The sequence below is a fragment of the Perognathus longimembris genome, chromosome 2, assembly GCF_023159225.1.
Source record: "Perognathus longimembris pacificus isolate PPM17 chromosome 2, ASM2315922v1, whole genome shotgun sequence".
Taxonomy (NCBI): domain Eukaryota; kingdom Metazoa; phylum Chordata; class Mammalia; order Rodentia; family Heteromyidae; genus Perognathus; species Perognathus longimembris.
The window spans coordinates 102,098,529-102,119,472 of record NC_063162.1 but is presented as its reverse complement, the minus strand read 5'-3'; the positions used below and the strand labels follow the sequence as shown (position 1 = coordinate 102,119,472).

At 36.8% G+C, this 20,944-nt stretch overlaps 1 protein-coding gene across 1 annotated transcript; it reads right to left on the bottom strand.

Annotated features, from left to right (window-relative positions):
- Positions 1-1,473: 1,473 nt before the first annotated feature.
- On the bottom strand, positions 1,474-20,325 carry Sypl1 (synaptophysin like 1). The gene is made up of 5 exons (XM_048339819.1): positions 20,135-20,325; positions 10,451-10,572; positions 8,568-8,775; positions 4,305-4,493; positions 1,474-2,818 (listed from the first exon to the last, which is right to left on the bottom strand). The coding sequence occupies exons 1-5, from the start codon at positions 20,201-20,203 to the stop codon at positions 2,687-2,689; spliced, it is 720 nt and encodes a 239-aa protein (XP_048195776.1). The 5' UTR covers positions 20,204-20,325; the 3' UTR covers positions 1,474-2,686.
- Between the last annotated feature and the right edge of the window lie 619 nt (positions 20,326-20,944).

Sequence of the window (20,944 nt, the reverse complement as noted above, 5' to 3'; positions counted from 1 at the left end):
ATGTTCAACATTTCTTACCCATAAAGGGAAGTACAAAACACCTCACCTACTCAGAATGCTGGAGAGGATATGTGTGAAAGGAATTATCCACTGTTCATAGGCCAGACACTATAGGAGATGGTTCCTCTAAAAACAAAAGTACAACTAACATATGACTTTACTATACTTCTCTGGGACTAATTACCCAGAGGAATCAAAGTTATCAGAGATGTCAGTACAGAGATAGCTGCACATTAATGTTTTTCGAAGCACTATTCACAAGTCATGCTACTGAGTCAGCCTTGGTGTACTACAGCTGATGAATGGATAAAGAAAATGTGACATCATATACATTATTATTAGTCATAAAGGAGAATGAAATTGTCATTTGAAGAAAGTGGAAATGGAGTTCATCAAGTGAAGTGAAATAAGCCAGAATGAAACTAAGAGAGACAAACAGCAAGGTTTTCTCTCATAGGTGGAAGCTAGATCTAAAGAAAAAAGGCCATAAGAACAAAAGGGGTTTGGACTGTTTGGAAGGAGACCCGGCAGGTGGGAGGGGGAGAAGTGAGGGTAATATGAGAATATGAAAAAAAATATATATATGTATATATATATATGTACCCTATGAAAAGGTCATAATGAAATCTTGAAAACTGTAAGAATTTTTTTTTTAAAGGATGTAGAGGAGGTCAGGCCTCATGTTTGTAATTCTAGCTACTCAGGAGGCTGAGATCTGAGGATTGTGGTTTGAAGCCAGGCCAGGCAGGAAAGTCCATGAGACTTATCTCCAACAAACTACTAAAAAAGCTGTAAGTAAAGCTGTGGTTCAAGTGGTAGAGTGCTAGCCTTGAGCAAGAAGCTCAGGGACAGCATCCATGGCCTGAATTAAGCCCCCAAACCAGCATGTGCACATGTGCATGCTTGTGCACGGACACAGCTGCAGTATGGGGGAGATAAGAAAGAAAGTTATAAAGGTGGCAAATATGATCAAAGCATATTATGTTGGATTTATCACAGTGAAACCCTCACACTGTGCAATAATATGCACTAATAAAAATAAAATGAGCAAGGCACTAGTAGTTCATGCCTGTAACCCTAGCTACTGAGAAGGCTGACATATTTAGATCTCAGTTCAAAGCCAGACAAGGGCAGGAAAAGTCCTGAGGCTTTCCAGTTCTAGTTAACCACCAAATATAAACAAAGAAACAAGTGCACAAAGAGGAGCTCTGGCTAAAGTAGTAGAGTGCTAGCCTTGAGTACAAAAAGCTCAGGGACAGTGCTAGGCCTTGAGTTCAAGCCCCAGGTCGGCACCAAAACAAAGGAAGAAAAAGTAGAACCAGTGTTCAAAGTTTTTTGTCTGTTCTATTCCTTGTCAAACCAAAACACTTAAAAACAGTTATGTAATTCTGTTTCCTGCTTCAAAAGTCAGATCCATTTTGCATCCCTCATGCCTTAAAGAATTCTTCGTAATATATCAATGAGTGTGCATTCTTTCTTTCAACTTGTTTATTGTTTGTTGTGTAAGACATACACATTCTCATACTGACATTTTTGCAACAAAAATAAGGCAATAGCAAGATGTGCTTCACATATAAACAATTATCTTGTAAGAATAAGAAGTATGGATCCTGGTACAACAAAAAGATTATGAAGCAAAATAATGAATAAGCACTGCATTCAGAATATACCCAAATAGTGAAAGACAGTATATCAGTAAGACTCACTTAAGTGACGCCTAATTCCTTAATCATCCATTTGTGAAGTAACGAAAATCAATAAACATAAAATCCAAATTGCACTTATTTTCATAATATCAATGCTAAACCCAAGTAGTAACTTCATTGACCTTAAATTTTAATGTTACACAAGTAAAAAGGTAATTAATCTTAATTATTCTTAACCCCCTATATAGCGTCTGCAAAAAAAGTAGATGGCATAACAAAGGATAAAAAACAAATAAGAGAATGCTCACATGGAAAAACACCTAGCTGAACCATGTTCTATTTACATAGTAAGCCTAGGAAACCACCAGCATAATAAAAGCTTGAATCTCATGTAACAGAAGTGCTAAATGAACCACACATTTGTTAGAAATTTTGAAGTTCCTGTTCCTAACACAGTTTTAGTACTCCTGCTAAGTATAACAGGTCATTTAGAAAAATAGAAATAAAACTTACACCTGGTCTTTGCAATTAAAAAATTTTATAACATGAACAATGCTCAGATATAAAGTTTGAACTAATTTTTTTCTAAAAATCATTTATGTAATCAAGATTTTTCTTAAGCAAAGACAGGTCTTAGGTATATAATCTGTACAAAACTTACAGTAGTGTATGTATAATATTTCCAATTTTTTTTCTATTACGAAATGACAATGTAACTTCTCTGAGTGAAGACATATGCTAAGGCTTAAGGTGTAAACACTTTGGAAAGCAAACAAGTTAGTGAAAAAAATTGTTCATTTAAAAATGTGTGTCATCGCATAATAGATCCCTTGGACTTTCAAATTTACATGTAAGAATCCATTTACATCTTAAAATTTCAAAGAAAGACACAGTTTTATATAAAAAGCAGCAAAATTTAAAACCCACCAATTTACTGAAAAAGTCATTACTTTTATTAGGAAGAAATAATGCTACTCAAGATGTTGGCAACAGGTTTTAGTATAGACACATATTTCCCACAGTGTATCTCTCCCTTTTAATTACATTCCGGCTGGAGGTGACACACTTCCTGTGTGGGAGACGGAAGGATTTGATGGACTATGTAGGCTGGTCTCCTTGTACACAAACCAAGCATTTCCTCCCCAAAGGATCATATTCAGAAAGCCAAAGATCTATGAGAGAAAAGTACTTATGAAATATTTACTTTGTAGCTTTTAAGTTTTTCTTTAATATTAAACAGTACCTCATTATTTCATTTTAATACTTCATCCAAAGAAGAAATTTTTAAAAGGCTATTTCCAGTGTATAAAATTTGGACAATGAACAAATCCCTCTAAATAAAGCTAAACCCTACATCAGTAACATATGGAAAAATACCTACAACTTTTTATTTTTCCATGCTTATTAACAAAAAGATGGGATTAAATTTGAGAGACCTGAAACCCTGCTTTTATTTCTTTTTAGAGTGAAGTGTAACAGTAGGGAGTCAGGCTTCCATCTTTCAGGGCTTTCATCTTTCTGCCATTCAAAAAGGTTATGAATCACCCTATGCATCTTTTCTACTTCCTTTCTCCCCTCTTGCTATCTCTTCTACTCCAATCTAACAGTAGCCATAACTTTACAACCAACCCACAAGTAATTAAGTCTTCCTAGACATAATAATAATACACTCAGTATACTAATAAGTTTAATAATAAACATGTACCATTTGGTTAAATAACAAAATATTTAATACTTTATATGCACTCAAATGTGTAGATTATTTAGGAAACCATAATGGTAGTATTTTCATAGATCATTAAGCCCTAGAGGGCAGGCTCTAAAGTCAAATCTAGTTCAAATCTTGTCTTGCCATTTACCAGCTATGGGAATTAATATATGAACTACATTACGCCCCCTCCCCCCATTTGTATAATGAAGTTCATTAACACTACCTTCCACACGCCTTTTAGGGTGGCTGGATGACTTAAGATAGCACAATGGCTATCAGGTAATTTCAGCAGAAGTTAGCAACAATTTTTAGTGCATTTCAGGCAAATATCCTGCCTTGTGCATCTTAATGAAATGTAAGACTCAATTAGGATCTCCTCAAACCTTTTCACAGGTAATAATTTTCTTAAGATACTTTTCTTCACTGTTATAACTAGAATCAACAGCTTAGTATAAATAAAAAACAATATATACGGGGGCTGGGGATATAGCCTAGTGGCAAGAGTGCCTGCCTCGGATACACGAGGCCCTAGGTTCAATTCCCCAGCACCACATATACAGAAAACGGCCAGAAGCGGCGCTGTGGCTCAAGTGGCAGAGTGCTAGCCTTGAGCTGGAACAAGCCAGGGACAGTGCTCAGGCCCTGAGTCCAAGGCCCAGGACTGGCCAAAAAAAAACAAAACAAAAAAAAACAATATATACATCCAGGAATTTACTGAAAGCCACTGCTTTCTTAAATTACTAGTAAAGTTATTATATTATTAAAAATTATAGTTTTATAATAAATATATATTATACAATAAATATTATATATGTGTGTGTATATATCTATCTATACCTCTGAACCCCTCATGCAGAGTTTCTGCTACTTTTTTCGTGGATTTCCTTTCATTTTGAAATAAACTTACTCTGTTAACCATAAAAAATTATATGATAATGTATACATACCACAGACACATTTAGGGATCCCATAGAAGTCACAGAGCTGAAATAACACTTCACGTCTGCCTTACCACAAGGTACAAGTTCCTGAACAATACTGGGTCCAGTTGCGATTTTAATATCTGTAAGAGCTTTAGCCCAGGCCGAAGAGCTTACCAACCACAAAAACGTGGCAATAAGAGTAACAACGAAGTCCTAGAGTAAAAGTAGGCACTAATTAGCACTCAATATAATAATATTAAATTTCAAATCAGTGATGAAAAAACAATTACATTTAATCTTATGGTATGAGAAATGTCCTTCACGATAGAGCTTATTTTAAAGGTCAAGCAATGACATTTAAAGCTACTAGCACCAAGCTTGAGATACAATAGTTAACACGACTTATGTCTAAGAATTTTACAGTAGAAACCAAAGTATTCCATAGCTGTCACCATAATCTTGCCTCAGCCATTTGAGGGTCCTACTTTAGACCTTGTAATAACTGCAACTATATTCCTCATAATCTCTTTTGGTCATCTCAATATCCTGTATCACCTCTTACAGCTAACTCTGTGGCATCTCAATCCCAAGAGTCCTTTGACACACCCCTTCCAAATATCTACAATTTGACCTTTTCCCAGTGTTCACTCAGGGTCTCATTTTTCTTAATTTATATTCTAAGTTATAATCTCTTGCAAGTTCCCTCAACTGCCTTATCATACCTTCTACTTCCTCATATTGTTGTGATTTAAATTCTACCTTGAGTCAAAATGAATTCTCCATGAAATGAGTAATGAGATGGAAAAAGAGAACTAGGTCTTTTTTGTTGTTGTACTGGAATTTGAATTCAGGACCTTGTGCTTCCTCAGTTTGAGCCACACTTCAAGTTTGGCCTTTAAAAAAAATTTTTTTTTAAATTTTGGAGATAGTTCCAGACTTTTCTGTCTAGGTTGGCTTTGAATCACAATCCCCTGGATTTCAGCCCCCTCAGTAGGATTACAAGTGGAAGTCAATGATTAATGACTATGAAATTTTTTAAATAAAAAGGACAAAAGAACGTCCTAAGATGTATTATCTCTTGTAACTTTCTAATGAATCTACTGCTGTATATTATTATTTCCAACAATATAATTGAATATTTTAATGTTTTAGATGGTTTCTTATTGAACAAACAAGACAAAGAAGAAGAGAAAAATTATTTTCTTCACTTAACCTGCTCTGCTGGGAACTAAACTGTTGTTCAGTTGTAACGGTTACAAAAAGCTAAATAATACTTTAAGTATGAATTTACTTAATGTAGAAGTTTCATTTTTTTAATCTTGGTCTTCCTGTAAATTAATGATCAAAGCAAAAATTTATATTATAGATTTTACATTATTTTAAGCATTGGCAGCAAAATTTTCTCCAAGCTCAGAAATAGGATTTAGGGGCAGGGTACCAGGGGCTCATGACTATAATTCTAGCTACTTGGAAGGTTTGAGGATAGAGAGAGCAGAAAAAAGTTTGGAAAGACTCTATGTATCAAATAATCAGCAAAAACAGTGCTGGAGGTATGGCTCAAGTGGTAGCTCAGCAGCCTAGTATGCCTAAGGCCTTGAGTTCAATACCTCCCCCCCCACCAAAAAAAAAAAGGTTTGAGGGCTTATATCCAAAATGTTCATTTTTTTGAAATAAACTAAACACAATTTTTAATTGTTTAGATAGTTATTTTTTAGTTATTTAGGATAATCCTTTATGAAACAGAAGCTATGCTACATGGCTTTCCCATTTGGCCAAGACAACACTGGATAAACAATGCCATTAGAGAAGACTAAAACCAAGTTCTAACTGTACAAACATAGAGCAACATTCATTTTGCAAACATAATCACAGAGAAAAGGAAAGTAATATATAAAATATATGTAGACTTAAAATTTTACAACAGAAACATTCCTAGGAATACCTTAGTACAGAATTGGAAATAATGATTTAAGAATGTATTCTTATTACTAAACAGTACCTAAAAATTGTCACAACTTGTTATATTTAAAACTTGAGTATCCTAAAAAATGAATTGTATTTGATTAAATTAAAAGTAGGCTAGTAAGAAGGATAAAGGGGGTTAAATAAAGTTGAAACAGATTATTTGTAACGATGAAAGTAGAACAATGAATCTTGCTGAAATTACTTTGGGAGAGAAGTAATAAAGAATAGTAGAGGAAGTGAGATTGATTGGAATATACTGTAAAGGTGTGGAACTATAATAATGAAATTCTACCTTGTATACCTAATATAAACTAAAAATTAAAAATAGAATTCAAAATGTTAATTTAGAAGCTAGACTTTGGCAGGCAAATGCCCATTATATAATCACATCATCAATAACAAAATGGCCACTAACTCATCACTGAGGTAGAAATTAGTTTTTATTAATTAACTAGTTGTATCAAATGGTTTCAATTCCCTAAGTCAGGTTATAAAAACAATGCATCGTGATCAATGTCACCCTTTCCATTGTTCTTCTCTCATCTTTCCTCCCATACCTTCCCTCCTCAAGTTATGTAGTTCAATTTTTACATAATGTACATTGAATATAATTATATGAACTGCATTTTCTCACCCTACCTCCCTCCACTTATGTAATCAAATTGCTTTTGATTTCCAGAACTAAGCAACTAGATCACTGTATATTGCTATCAGTCAGCAACTAGATCACTGTATATTGCTATCAGTCAGCAAATCCTTCTATAAAATATTGGAATACTACTTTAAGTTTACTAGACAAAATATAAGAGCTCATTTGGATTTAACTTAAAAAGAGATCTAGGGGGAGTTAATGCAGAAAATATCTTCTAATTATAAAAGATTTTTTTAAAAACCAAAACTTAATTATATGGTTAATCAAGTTCCTTAAGATAAAACTTGAAAAGTACAAATCCAGAGATCTAACTTATTCCTGTTGAATAGAATTGCAAACGAAAGTAGTTGATGCCCATCTTTTTTGACCATTTCTTAACAGCCAAGAAATATTTTATGAAAACGTCATTTTTACAAGTATAAGAAACAGAATTAATCTGTAGTATAAAAATTACTTTCTTACCATATGCATTCTTATGATCCAGGCAGCAAAAAATAAAACAAATAAGTAAATAAAACCTGTTAGCTAACAATTCATTTGACAGCCTTCCTTTTAAATTCATAAGTTATTAGTAAATATCAGGGTTTTCTCATAGAAATAAGTGTCTATTATCTCAATGCCTGTCTTTCCTTCAAGTTAACAGCACTAATATTGACTTTAAAGTTCTTCTTGTATAGTAGAGATCTAATTCAAAACCATAGCTTACGTCTGGACTGTCACTGATAATCCAGAGCAGAGTCTATTCCCTAGATCTCAGAGATTACTTTACTTCTAGTCTAGTAGACTCTACAGCGCTAAGAAAGGCATCAGGAAGGACTCCAAATCCTTACATGTCAAAGATTCAAAATTAGCCCATGGGTAGTAAAAATATTAGCCCATTAATAGTAAATATATAATGAATCTAAGAATTCAGGTATAAATAAAGGAGTTTAGCATGAAAGCAGCCATACATGATTCATAAAAAGTTCAGTATTCCAAACATATAGACAGTGAGTCAGATTTGACCTGTAGGTGACCTGATTTCTGAAACAGACAACTAAGCTCAATGAGATAGATATTATAGAGGCATAAAAAGAGTTTTAAGAAAAAAGAAAAAAGAAAAAGGAGGAATATTACTGGTATGACCTGTAATTCTTCAGGTTAAAGGCATTATTCTTCTACTTTATTTTTCTGCTATTGGCAACCTAATAAGCATTCTCACATCTTTGAGTTTTTTCACATTAAACACAAACTTACACGGAATACAAAATAGGCTAGCAGAATTGAGCCGAATTTATCATGAGAGATAGCTCAACTTAATGGCAAACACAAAAATGTCACGTATGTTGAACTGACATGCCAATAATTTTGAAGTCAAGAGTCTGTGGCTCATGCCTGTAGTCCTAGCTATTCAAGAGGCTGAGATCTGATGATTAAGGGTGGAAGAGATTTTTATCTCCAACTAACCAGCCAAAAGCCAGAAATGGAGGTGTAATTCAAGTGGTAGAGCACTGTCTTTGAATGAAAAAGCTAAGAAATAGTATACTAGCTCTGAGATCAAGTCTTAGTATCAGCACCAAAAAAAAAAAAAAAAAAAAAAAAATTCAATTCCAGGAAGAAAACTTACATTCAACTGCCAATATAACTTAGCTTTATACATATGCAAATAAAGAAATAAAGTGATTACTTACAATCATTGGGAGTTTACGACTATCCCGGTATATGTTCGTATAACCAATATAAAGCAGAAGGGTGGCAATGCAGTATAAGAACACAAAGACCGCAAATGTAACATAGAATTGTGCAGAAGAAGAGTAATCGCCTACGAGGACGTGACTTTTCCAATCTATATCACACACATTTACATTTGGATGTGATTGAAATGATGCCTGATTCAACCTATTAAAAAAAGTTCAAATAATAACATGAATTATTATACTCTCCCTAGCCAAGATAGAAATAAACAGAATATTGAAATGACATTAAAAAAAACAAAACTCCCCAGATACATTAAAAACATTCTCCTCTAAACAGAGAAAATTCCAAATAAAAACATTCTCATCTAAAGAAGAAAACTGAGTATTTAAACTATAATTTTCATAAATTATATCTGGCAACTGGTTTATGGTAGATTGAATACAGATGAAATTAAATGCATACTATCTTTATGAAAAACAAAAATCACTAGATTAGGACAGATTGTAACAAATATTTTACAATCTGAGCATACTCCATTCTAAGAGACAGAATCTATGTGACTAGCTCTAGGAGAGCCAATTATAATGATTAACATTTTAATCCTAGGTTAGTTATTAACTGAAAATTTACATTGCTTTAAATTTTTACCATTTATAAACTGTTAGTTACACAGGAACTGTAACAGAAAAGATAGGAAATGGGAAAGCACTTGGTAACTAACATATCTTTCTGTGTGTGTGTGTATGCACATGTGCATGTAAATGTGTGCTAGTACTATGCTTGAACTCAGGGTCTGGGCACTGTCCCTTAGCTTTTTGCCTTGAGCAAAAAGCCACTTGAGCCACAACTCCACTTCTGGATTTTGGGTGGTCAACTGGAGATAAGAGTCTCACAGACATTCTTCTTTGGGCTGGCTTCGAACCACTATACTTAGATAGATCTCAGCCTCCTGAGTAGCTAGGTGTGAGCCACTGTGCCTGGCTCTGACATATCTTTAAGATTATATTTAGTCATAAGAAACAAAATCCTTTAATAGTGATATTTCCAATTTACTGAACAGAAAATTAAATATCAGAGAAGTTAGTAAGACTTAAATATTCACTTTTAGTTTCAGTGTAAGAAAGTATGGTTTTATGCTAGGGATATAGGATTCTTTACTCTATATAAATACTTGCCATAAAGCTACATAAATAATTTATTACTCAATAATGGCAGAAATATGAGACATCCAAAACTTCCTAAATTGTATTTGCTTCTCTGCTTACAACTTCTCACTTTGTGGTAATAGAGCATTCTAATCCAATGTGGGATAACAGAATAAAAACATCAAGAGAATGATGTATGGCCATAAAAGTTTCTAAATGCTTACTTCATTATGGTTTGAATGTATATTCCCCAGAGGCTCTTGCTTTGAATGCTTTATCTCCAGCTAGTGGCACTATTTTAGGAGGTTTTGGAAATCTCAGGAAGTGGGGCCTAGACCAAGAAGTAGGTCAATGGAGATGTGCCTTTGAAGCTTATACCTTATCCTTGCTCTTTCCCCTTTTGTCTGCCATAACTTCCTCCATTTACCACAGCCTCCCACTGCCATCATTTTCTGCTTAAATGACTGAACTCTCTGAAATCATGAGTCAAATAAAAGTCTGCACTGAAATCTAGTATTTTCTACCCCTTCTCCCAACAAAAATGGTTGGTAATATTTTTTTTTTTTTTAAACTGGCTAGCCTGGAACTCTCGAAACTCTTGCTTCAGTCTACAGAGTACTAAAATTACAGATCTGTGTACTACCAGGCCAACTCAGTATGTAAAAAACTTAATGACTCAATATGAAAGAAAAAAGAGCTGTTAAGAGATTAAAAAGAAAGCAGTAACTCACCTGAATGGATAACCAAAAGCAGCTGTAATATTAGTTTTGTTAGAAATACTAGGACAAGTCACTTGGATTTCTGTTTTGCCCTTAAAACCTCCACAGGTAGCAAAAGCGAAGATGGAGGCAATCTATAGAAACAGAGAGAGAGAAAGGAATCATTATTCCATCCAGAACAAAGGTCATTATTAAAAGCTGACTCATTAACAATCTAGAAACTGTTAATCATAAACTGAATGTAGACAGTGAACTACATTTAAGTTTATTTGCATTAAAGATATAAAAGTATAGAAAAAGGATTTATTTGCAAGTCTCAACAAAAATAACCTTGATATTCCTCCAACTAAAAGAGAAAATAATATGCCAAGCTACATAACATTTACTCACATTTCAATGTATCCACTAAATATGAAATATTTAAGCTTCATTTATTAATATCAAAATCAAAGGGGGGATGAAATATTTAAGCTTCATTTATTAATATCAAAATCAAAGGGGGGATGAAATATTTAAGCTTCATTTATTAATATCAAAATCAAAGGGGGGAAATTGGAGGTTATTTTTATTGAACCCAAGTTACCTATACATTGTTAGATTCTATTTCATAAACTTTTGCAGTCTTATTTTCTAGATATTTCCAGGTTTCAAAAAGCAGGGAGCAATTTGTTTTCCTGATCACACATACGCTTTACAAATTTAAGAAAGCTCTCTCAAATGCTATCTATAATACACACAAAAAAATGGAGGTATACTAAACAGTTACTTGCTTCTAGGAGAATACAGTAGAAGAAATAGACATTTTCTAAAATTAGTTTGTAAAAAGAATAAACTGTATCTTCCTTTTTATTTTAACTCTAACTCTTGAACTTTCTCATTTATCTTAGGAAGCCAGCTGCCATGATGCAAGGATACTCAGGCAACTTTTAGAGAGACATATGTGACACGGAACCAAAGACTGCTCAGCCACATGACTGAACTGGTAAGTGGAACCTCTGGGGTTAGCTAGAGTCCTTAAGATGACTACCAGACTGACTATATCCTCAAGAGAACTTGAACCCAAACCACCCAGCTATTCGCTCCCACATTCCTGTGCCACAGAAACTGTGAGATACTAAGTGTTGTTTTAAACTGCCAAGTCTTTAGCTCACTTGTGCCATTTATTGATTAGTTACTGATTACATAATTCAAGGACTAATTAATAAATGGAACAAATGAGCTGCAAACTTAAATGTAAAAAGTCTTTTTGGGGGGAGATAGTATCAAAGTTTGGACTAGGACTCACAGTTGCTAGACTTGACACTTGAGCCATGTCTACAGCCCTTTCTTGCTTTTAGTTATTTTTCAAATATGGGCTCACATTTTTTCCTAGGACAGCTTTGGATTGGAACGCTCCTAACTATGCATCATGTGTATCTAGGATTACAGTCATGTACCACACCTAGCTTACTGGTTGAAGTGTGTGTGTGTGTGTGGGGGGGTCTCACTAAAATTTTGCCTGGGCTAGCCTCAGCCCTCAATTCTCTCAGATGTCCCCCTCTTTCCAAGTAACTGGGACTACTGGTATGTGCCACCATTCTTGGTCCTTAAAAAATATTTTTTTTAAAAAGTCTATGAGGGAATAATTTCTTAAGGTTTTTAAAAGAAGCACTTGCTACAGGAGATGGTTAATTTCAACTACAGAAAAAAAATCAAAATCAAGTTTTAAAACGTAAAACAAGAAAATATTGGCAATAAACACATAACGTGTACTTAGACACGTACATGGATGTTCACAATGACATGTCAAAACATGGAAGTGAAAGGCAATAGGAAAAGTGACAAAAATACAGTAGTATATTCTTATCAAGTGAAGTTACAAAGCAAAACAAGGGAAAAGAACTATAACTACCATGTCAATATAGATGAGCTGCAGAAACCCAATGCTTGCCTATAGAGCATGAAACTTTTTCATTTTTGTTTAGATATTGCCTTTCTGTGTAGTTCAGAGCCTTGAACATCTCATGTAGCCCAGAGTAGCCTCTAACTCTAAATCTTCTGCCTCTACTAGGATGTTCCATCATGCCTGTCCTGAAGCCAGCTTTTAAAAGCTGTTTGTTTACATCACTTTTGCAATTATTTTTTACTGAAGCCCTCACCATTTTCATGAGTTCTAACCTAACAAACTTCCTCTTATTTGGAATCTCATCCTAATCACCACTCTTCTATGGTGTGGGCACTAAGGCTGCAGTGTCCAATAACGTAGGCACCAGCTATTTGTGGAAACGGAATACTTTAAATGTTCCTAAATTGTGATGTACTCTAAATAGAACACATCTAAGTGTGATGTGCTGTAAGTATAAAATACACACTGGATTTTGAAGATTCAGTATAAAAAATGTGAAATATTTTAGTAATCCTTTTGCATTATTTGTTGAGATAGTAATATGGATATTTTACATAAAATATATTAAATTAATTCCACTTTTATAGTTTTTTAGGGTGATTAGTACAATACTTAAAATTGTTCTGTGGTTCTTAGTTTTTAGCTTTCTTTTTTTTACTGGACAGGGCTACTGTAGAATGATGTCACACTGATCTGAAATAAAGGTTTTGCCATGGAACCCTGGCTTAAATGGATTTCCTCAATGGTGTTCTAGACCTAAATTAAGAAGAAAACAAGCTCAAACCTCTAAAACTTGGCATAAATGGCATGTTTGATCCATCCTCAACTATATCTTTCTAGATTTTTCTGCACTATATTTCTTGCCAGGTACTGCATAATTCAGTCACCCTGCACTACTTAATATTTCTAAAACAACAGTACTTATGTATTAGATATGTTCTACCTTCTGCTAGGAATGCTCTCATTTTCTAACAAAAATACCTTTCAAGCTCTTAACTAATTCTATATTTATCCTTTGTTGCTGTGAACATTGTCTATTACATATAAAATCTACTGTAGGCATTTTTCTTGTGTAATCTTACTCAGGAAGCTAAGATCTGAGGACTGCTGTTTGCCACTGAGGACTAGAAGTTTGTGAGACTCTTATCTCGAATTAACCAGCAAAATACCAGAAGTGGAGCTCTGGTTCAAGTGGTAGAGAGCCAGCCAGCTTTGGACAAAAAGCTAAAGGACATTGTACAGGTTCTAAGTTCAAGCCCCATAGTAATGGCATGCACACACATACACACGTGCCACACACATACACAAAAGCCAACACCTAATTTGCTAATACAAAAATCAATGAATGGTTATACTGCACTAAGCTATTGAGTGCTTTTTTTTTTTTAAATACTACTGCCTCTACTGCTGAGTTGTCATATCTTTACACCTGGTCCAACTTGAGATTGTCAATGCCTATTAGCAGAATGCCTGACACACAGCAAATGATGACTAAAATACCCACTTAATTCAGGAAATCCATTCATTTCTAGTAACTCTGATTTACTGTCAGTTTGATCAACTGTAAGTTATATACTGGTTACTGCCAGGGAAACCTGGTCTACAGATATATGGTACTTCAGATATATTTGTATAGTGCTTCCACTAGGGTTTTGTTGTTTTTGTTTTATTGGTGCCAGTCCTGGGGGCTTGAACTTTACCACTTTGAACCAAAGCTCCAATTCCTACTTTTGGTTAATTGGAGATAAGAGTCTCATGGACTTTCATGCCTAGGTTGGCTTTGAACACGATCCTCAGACCTCAGCTTTCTGAGTAGCTAGTATTACAGGTGTGAGCCACTGGGCTCTGGCTCCTAGGAGTTATTCTTAAAATGTGAGATGTTTTATATGAAAAATTTGGATTTCTTTTGAATGTGTGTGTGAATGTGGGAAGACTGAGAAATATGAAATCATCAGACTCACATTATTTTTTTTTAACTTATACAAAGAGTTGAATTAAAGGCCTAATGTTCTTGCTAGCTTGCTTGTTACTGTCTTAGAAACCCTCCCCATGCATGTTACTAGCCAGTTAATACTACTCATTTTCTTTTTCTTTGTCGGCCATGGAGCTTGAACTCAGGGCTTGGGCACTGTCCCTAAGCTCCTTTTGCTCAAGGTTGGCATCCTATCACTTCAAGCCACAGCATCACTTCAAGTTTTTTGGTGGTTAACTGGAGATAAGAGTTTCACAGACATTCCTGTCCAGGCTGGCTTTGAACCATGATCCTCAGATTTCAGCCTCCTGAGTAGCTAGGATTGCAGGCATGAGCCACTAGCTCCCAGCTTACTGCTGTTTTCCTTCCAAACATCTTGCTCATCCATTTACTTTACAAGGAAGATTCTACAACAATTGTCTGTACCCTAGTCTAAAATGAGGAATATTGGTATGCTGATCTGGATTTCCTGGCCTCTTTTGAACTTCAATGTCCTATTTCTACCTACCCCATGAAAAATGACTGAAACTACTGACATGAAATTCTGTCTATAGAGCAAGTAGGAAAAATGCAGGGGCAGGGTGATAGCAAGCTTCTTTTCAGGTAGAAAAGATTCCACACTCAGTAAGACAGCCTCAAGTCTGATGCCTTTAGGCCCACCAAACCCACATTGCATCCACAATACTTCCTCATTTAAGCAGTCCTATAACCTCAAGGGTAATTCAAACCACTGACATACAAGATGAAAATACTCAAGCTTTTATTTATGCAGTTTTACATTTAAATATAAAATTAAAGCTTTAAACTCATGCCAGGCCTGCATGCAACAGGCTCATTTGTCAGTATTGTTCTGCAAACTGAAGGTAAGACATCTCATTCATGGAAGGAGTGTTTATGTGAGTGAGACAATGCTGAAGGTTTAGAACATAAATTATCTAGGTATAACTAAACCAACCTTTAAAAAAATGAACTGATCATTTAAAAATGTCTACAAAGAACTACAGATTGATAATACATACTTTAATGTACAAAGGAAAATGTAAGCCTTATTACAATGTAAAAACAGATTCTACTTAATCAAATTATGAGAAGTTATCAGAAAACTATTGAAATCAGGATTTCAAAATACAAAGGAAAATTAGTCTAACTATACAATATGCCTTAAGGTACTATCATATTAATTTGTGACTCTAACTTATACAGGGATTCTACAAAAATTCTTACACTGATAGAAGTTCGAGATGAGAAAATTTGAGGAGCACTGTTATTCCCAGTCAGTTATATGTCCTAAAGGCAGAGTTATAGTTGATATCTAGACTCTGATCTTTCTGAGGTTCTACTGGAGAACACTGGAATTAATCTAATTTATGTATGCCATTCACATCTTTCTGTTCGAAGGATCCTCACAGCTATTTGTTTTTAGCATTAAATTTAAGTCACCTACTTACATTTCTTTCTGTCAACCATTTAGTTTAAGAAAAATGATATAGCTGAAATCTTTGGAAATAGACATAAAAGTATATTTCCGGTGAGTATAGCTTGTTTTGGGTTGTTTTTTTAATAACTGTATTTTTTTGTCTTTTAAAAAAATAATTTTTTTTTGGTCTTTTCTTTTTTGGTACTGGGGATCAAACCCAGGACGTTGCACTTGCTAAGCAAGCACTTTGCCACTGAGCTACATCCCAGTGCTGTAGCCTGTTTTTATTAAATCAAATGACCAGTACTTAATGCAGATGTTTCAGTTCATTCCCACTAAATAATGAGCAAGTCAGTCCCAAAATGTTTGCTTCACCATTTATAAACTACAATCATAGGAAATTCTAAACAATCTTTAGTACAGTTCCATAATTCTAAAATTTGGGTTGCAAGCAGTAACTGCTAGTGTTTCTGCTAAAATAGTTTTTCCTAACTCAGTCATTATATGCTGAAAACATCTTTATGTCATCTTTATTCTTAAATACTTTTAGGCTAAGTATGGTACTAGAAATCTCTGACTAACCTACATATATATTAAAATCATTTTCAGACTTTTATGGTTTTGGGTGAATTGGTATCTTGATTGTTTAGCTAACTGTCATGAAGCCTGTCATAGCACAGAAAGCAATTGTATTTACTACTACTGATACAATTTGAGCCTTTAAGTAAAAGTTTTCCTCTTGTGTTATAGGAGATCTGATGCAGGGTCAAATTGAGTCCCATGACCACTTCTATCTCTGTGTATTAATTTTATGGTCATTTCTAGTTGACCTTCTGAGTCTAGTTCCCCATTACCCAATCTAACAACACATGAGACTACTCAATTGTCATAAATCCAGATCAGCAAGCAGACTGGTCAAGGTCTTAGTTGGCTGCATTTTTCTTTCTACTCTTCTAATTACTGAGCTCCAAGTAAATCATAAATCCAGACTGTAAGCAAGTGAGCCTTTTTTTCTGTTCTGTTTCTGGTCTCCAATGTTTACCTTAAATTAAATCAGCAATTCTCAACCTGCATACCTCTGAGAATTCTTCAAGAGTCCATAAAGGTAAAAAATGCTTTCATAATGACAGTAAGGTATTATTTATATTTTCCAATATGTTGACATCTGCATTTATTAAGCAAATGCATTGATAGCTAAAACTTACTAAAGTGAGAATTAGCAATACTACCAAATTGTATTTAATTGCAATTAAATAACAAAAAAAAAAAAAACTGGGCATGGTGATAAGTAGTTGTAATCCCAGCTCTCAAGAGACTGAGATAGGAAGATAAGTTAAGGCCAGACTGTGTTGGCTACTTAGTGAGATCCAATTTTAAAATACACCCTGCCATCCCCCACCCAAAAAAAACTAGTTCACTTTAAAAAGTGTTTTGTTTTTTTTTTCCTTCAAGTAATAGTTTTGAGCTGAGGGCCTCAAACCTTTCAGGATGCTTGACTGGCACTCTACCACTTGTGCCTCATCTCCTGTGTGTTGTGTGTGTGTATGTGTGTGTGTACAGCATGGAGGCTTAAACTCAACCTCCTGAGTAGCTAGGATTATAGGTGTGAGCCTCTGATGCCTGGCTTCCAGCCCACCTTTTGCTGGTCATTACAGAGATGAGAGTTTCAGACTTTTCTGTGTGTGCTGACTTCAATATGCAACCCTTCAGATTTCAGCTTCCTGAGTAGTCAGGATAACAGGTATCAGCCACCAGCATCTGGCCTGAAAATGTCTTTGATGAAGCAGTAAAACTTACTTTTATTAAGCCTTGACTCCTGAGTCTTAATATTTTGTGTAATGAAATGGGAAGTGAAAATAAAGACTTTTGCTTTATGCCAAAATGTAACAAAGTCACCAGAAAATCATTTAAAAAGAGCCATAAGGTGAACAAGTCATTCTTTTTCATAAACATCACAAAATTTCTTCCAACGTCATGTCAAATAGAGATCTTCTCTCATGGTCTTTATCATCTTACCAGGCATTTATTTAGCCTTCTATAATTTGGCTTCTGATTTCACAGAAGCTGCTCTTCTTAAAAGCCAGCAACAGACTCTTGATTATCAAAATCAAGAACACACTTGTGCCCTTATTTACTTAACCTTTCACTTGCACCTAACATTACTGAGCACTCTTTCAAACATTCCTTCTTCCTTTTGCTGGCAAGGTATCTGTGAAGCTCCAGCCCATGGATTTTAAACTCTAAGTCCATTTACTCAATTGCCACCAACCTGATCTAGAGATCATCAACAGAGTATATTCTTACTTACACTTTCCCCACCCCCAGTCAGGTCACTACTAACCCAAGCAGATATACAGTAATCATCCTTAAGAGTCTTTCTTAACTCTCCACACATATTTTGATCTCTAAACCTTTTTACCCCTACTACAAGTAATTTTAGATGATTTCTAAAGCAACAGATCTCTCTTCCTCTGATTCTAATCTCTGCAATTCATTCTTTTCACTGCTGACAAAATGAAATTTCTAAAAGGCAAACTGCATTATTCCCTTGGATTCTGAGCTTAACTGGAAACTATCTAACACCCCACTATTCTATCTGGCAAAAACAGGTTTTTCAATAGTAACTCCAGAAGGGCAAATCATGTGAAACTCCACATCATCTTAAACCATTCTCTCTCACCCAGTATGTACTGGTTCCAACCAACTACTCAAACAGGGCTATCTATCCACCAACTTCAACTTTTCACTCCACTAAACATTTAAGATTCTCTTGGCCTGAAAAGTCACTCCCCATCCACTAAGTGAACAATCACATATCAAGTGTTCTTTCATCTCAAAGTTCTCCCTAGTTTGATCTCAACTTCCTTTCATCTACTACTCTCTGCATATGCCTTTACTATAGAATTTATCACATGGCATTTTCATTCCCTTCAATCTTAAAAGTTCCTGAGGAAAAATAATTTTATTTTGTTGTATGATGGTGTTTTAGCACAGTGCTGGGATATAATACACACTCAAGTATTTATCAAGTAAAACATTCGCTATATTGTCCTTACAAAATTATCTCCTAAGTAAAAAAAAGTTGTTCAAGCCAAATATAGTATTTCCTTAAGAAGCTCGAAGATATTTTTCAAAATACACCAGAAAACAAGTCAACTTATCAACAATGCTTTAAAATATTAGAGAGTCGATGGTATATTTAATTTACAAATAGAATCACAAATATAAACTGCCTGTTTAACTGCAAATCTAAATTATTATCTTCAATGAGACTAAAACTAGCAGGTATGACTTTTTCTTAAACTTTACATTTGATAAGCCTTGTAATGTAATGGGATTTCCCCTCTGCAATCTTTGTTTTTATAAGTGCAAATAATTTTATATTTGAACCTGGACTCTTGTGTATATAAATTCAGGAGCCTTTAAAGTAGTTATTTGTGTGTAATCAGCACTATTTCCATTTTCAGAAAACCTTTGGAGGAATGATTTTTGTAGAAAGTAGGGTCAAGTGCTCATCAGAGGATTTGAGCTTGTATGAAAGTTTTGGGAAAATGGAAGCACTAGTCTTCAACGTTATATAAAAACAACAAAGGGCGAAGGAGACCCATATGTTCATATTTCTGATTATAAATCCAACTTGTCTCCACACTGGACAGATGTTAGCTGCCTATTACTATAGCCCTGAAAATCACCAAAACATGTACCGGGCCACTAAGTTTGAAAGAAACCTGCAGCGCTCGGTGAATTCACTAACTACTCCAAGCGGACTGAGTACTCCTAAAGTCTAATTAGTAAGTCTCCTCTGATGTTAATGATTGAGTGTCTCCGGGAAAGGACTACGAGCTGACATTCCACGCAGGATGTTGCCTGCCAGTACCTAAAACAAACCCCACGTCTATTCTTGGCTTGTTATTAAATGAACCGAACTGAATATATGCGCTTTGTGCAAACTATTTATAAACTCGGAGCTAATCAAGAAGAGAACTGGTCGGATCTCCACCATCCCCAGGGCCGGGTTTCCAGGCGGCTAGGCGGGGCGCACGCGTTTGCCAGAGGGTCTCTGCAAGCCCCCGGGTTTCGGTTGGACCGCGGCAGGAAGTCTCCTCTTCCTTTGCGGCCAGCGGTGGAGCCTGAGAGAAATGTGGGCTCCCATTACCAAGGGCGCACCGGAGGTGAGCTCCTGACGGGCGGGCGGGCAGCAGGGCGGCTCCGCCTTAGCTAGGCAGTCGGGACCCGGCGAAGCGCAGCCGCCCCGACTCGTGACTCCTCGCCGGCCGCTGCATCGCCAGCCCGGGCCGCAGCCTCCAGCCCGGCCCCGCCGCCCGCTTCGTCGTGGGCAGCGGCCTCCGCCCCTTACCGTCCCTGCCTCGCCGCCGCGCCGGGCCCGCCGGGGGCGGCCTCGCCCGCGCGGGCTGCACTCACCCACTCGAGGACCTTGATGAAGCCGAGCGGCTCCTTGAGCGGGTTGAGGTTGATCTGGAAGGCGGACATCCTCTGAGGGAAGGAGGGAAGAGTCAGGACTCGGGCGGAGGAGGAGGAGGGGGACCCGCACGACCAGAGCAACCCAGCGGCGAGGCAGGGCCGGTGGGGCGGGCGGGGGGGCTTGGAGGCCGGGACGGAGGCGGGGACCGGGCGAGCGGGCTCGGAGCGGGAGGCGGGGACGGGATGGGGCGGGCACGGAGGCGGGGACGGGATGGGGCGGACCCGGAGGCCGCGGGGCGGGGAAGGGGCGGGGCGGCGGCGGTTGAGCCCGGGGCAGAGCGCTGAGGTGGTGTCCGGAAGGGCAGCCGGGGTGGGACAAGGGCGTGTCTTGAGAAAGGGAAGACACTTCCACCGGCCGCACCTGGCTGACCCCGCTGATCCGCTGGCGAACCAAGTACAGGTTGGACGCCATGGTTCGTGCGCCGCGCCTCCTTCCCTGAAGCCCAGCCCTCGGCGCCTGTCTCGCTTGCGCACGCGCACGCCCCAGGTTGGCGCCTCGCTTCCGGTCTTGTGCCTAGAAGCTCCAGCGCTTGCGCAGCCCGCGAGCTCCCGCTGCGCACGCGCCCTAGCGCGTCTCCATGCTTCTGCCTCCCTCCGTACGTTGCCCAACTTTTAGGTGACTTTACGAGGCGTTGGCAGGTAAAGCCGCAATGCAAGTCTTTCGCTCCACATAGTGTGTACTCTACATAGAAGAGGGGAATTAAGGTTTATTTGAAAAGTAATTAGAATGAACTATACAACTTGTGGGTA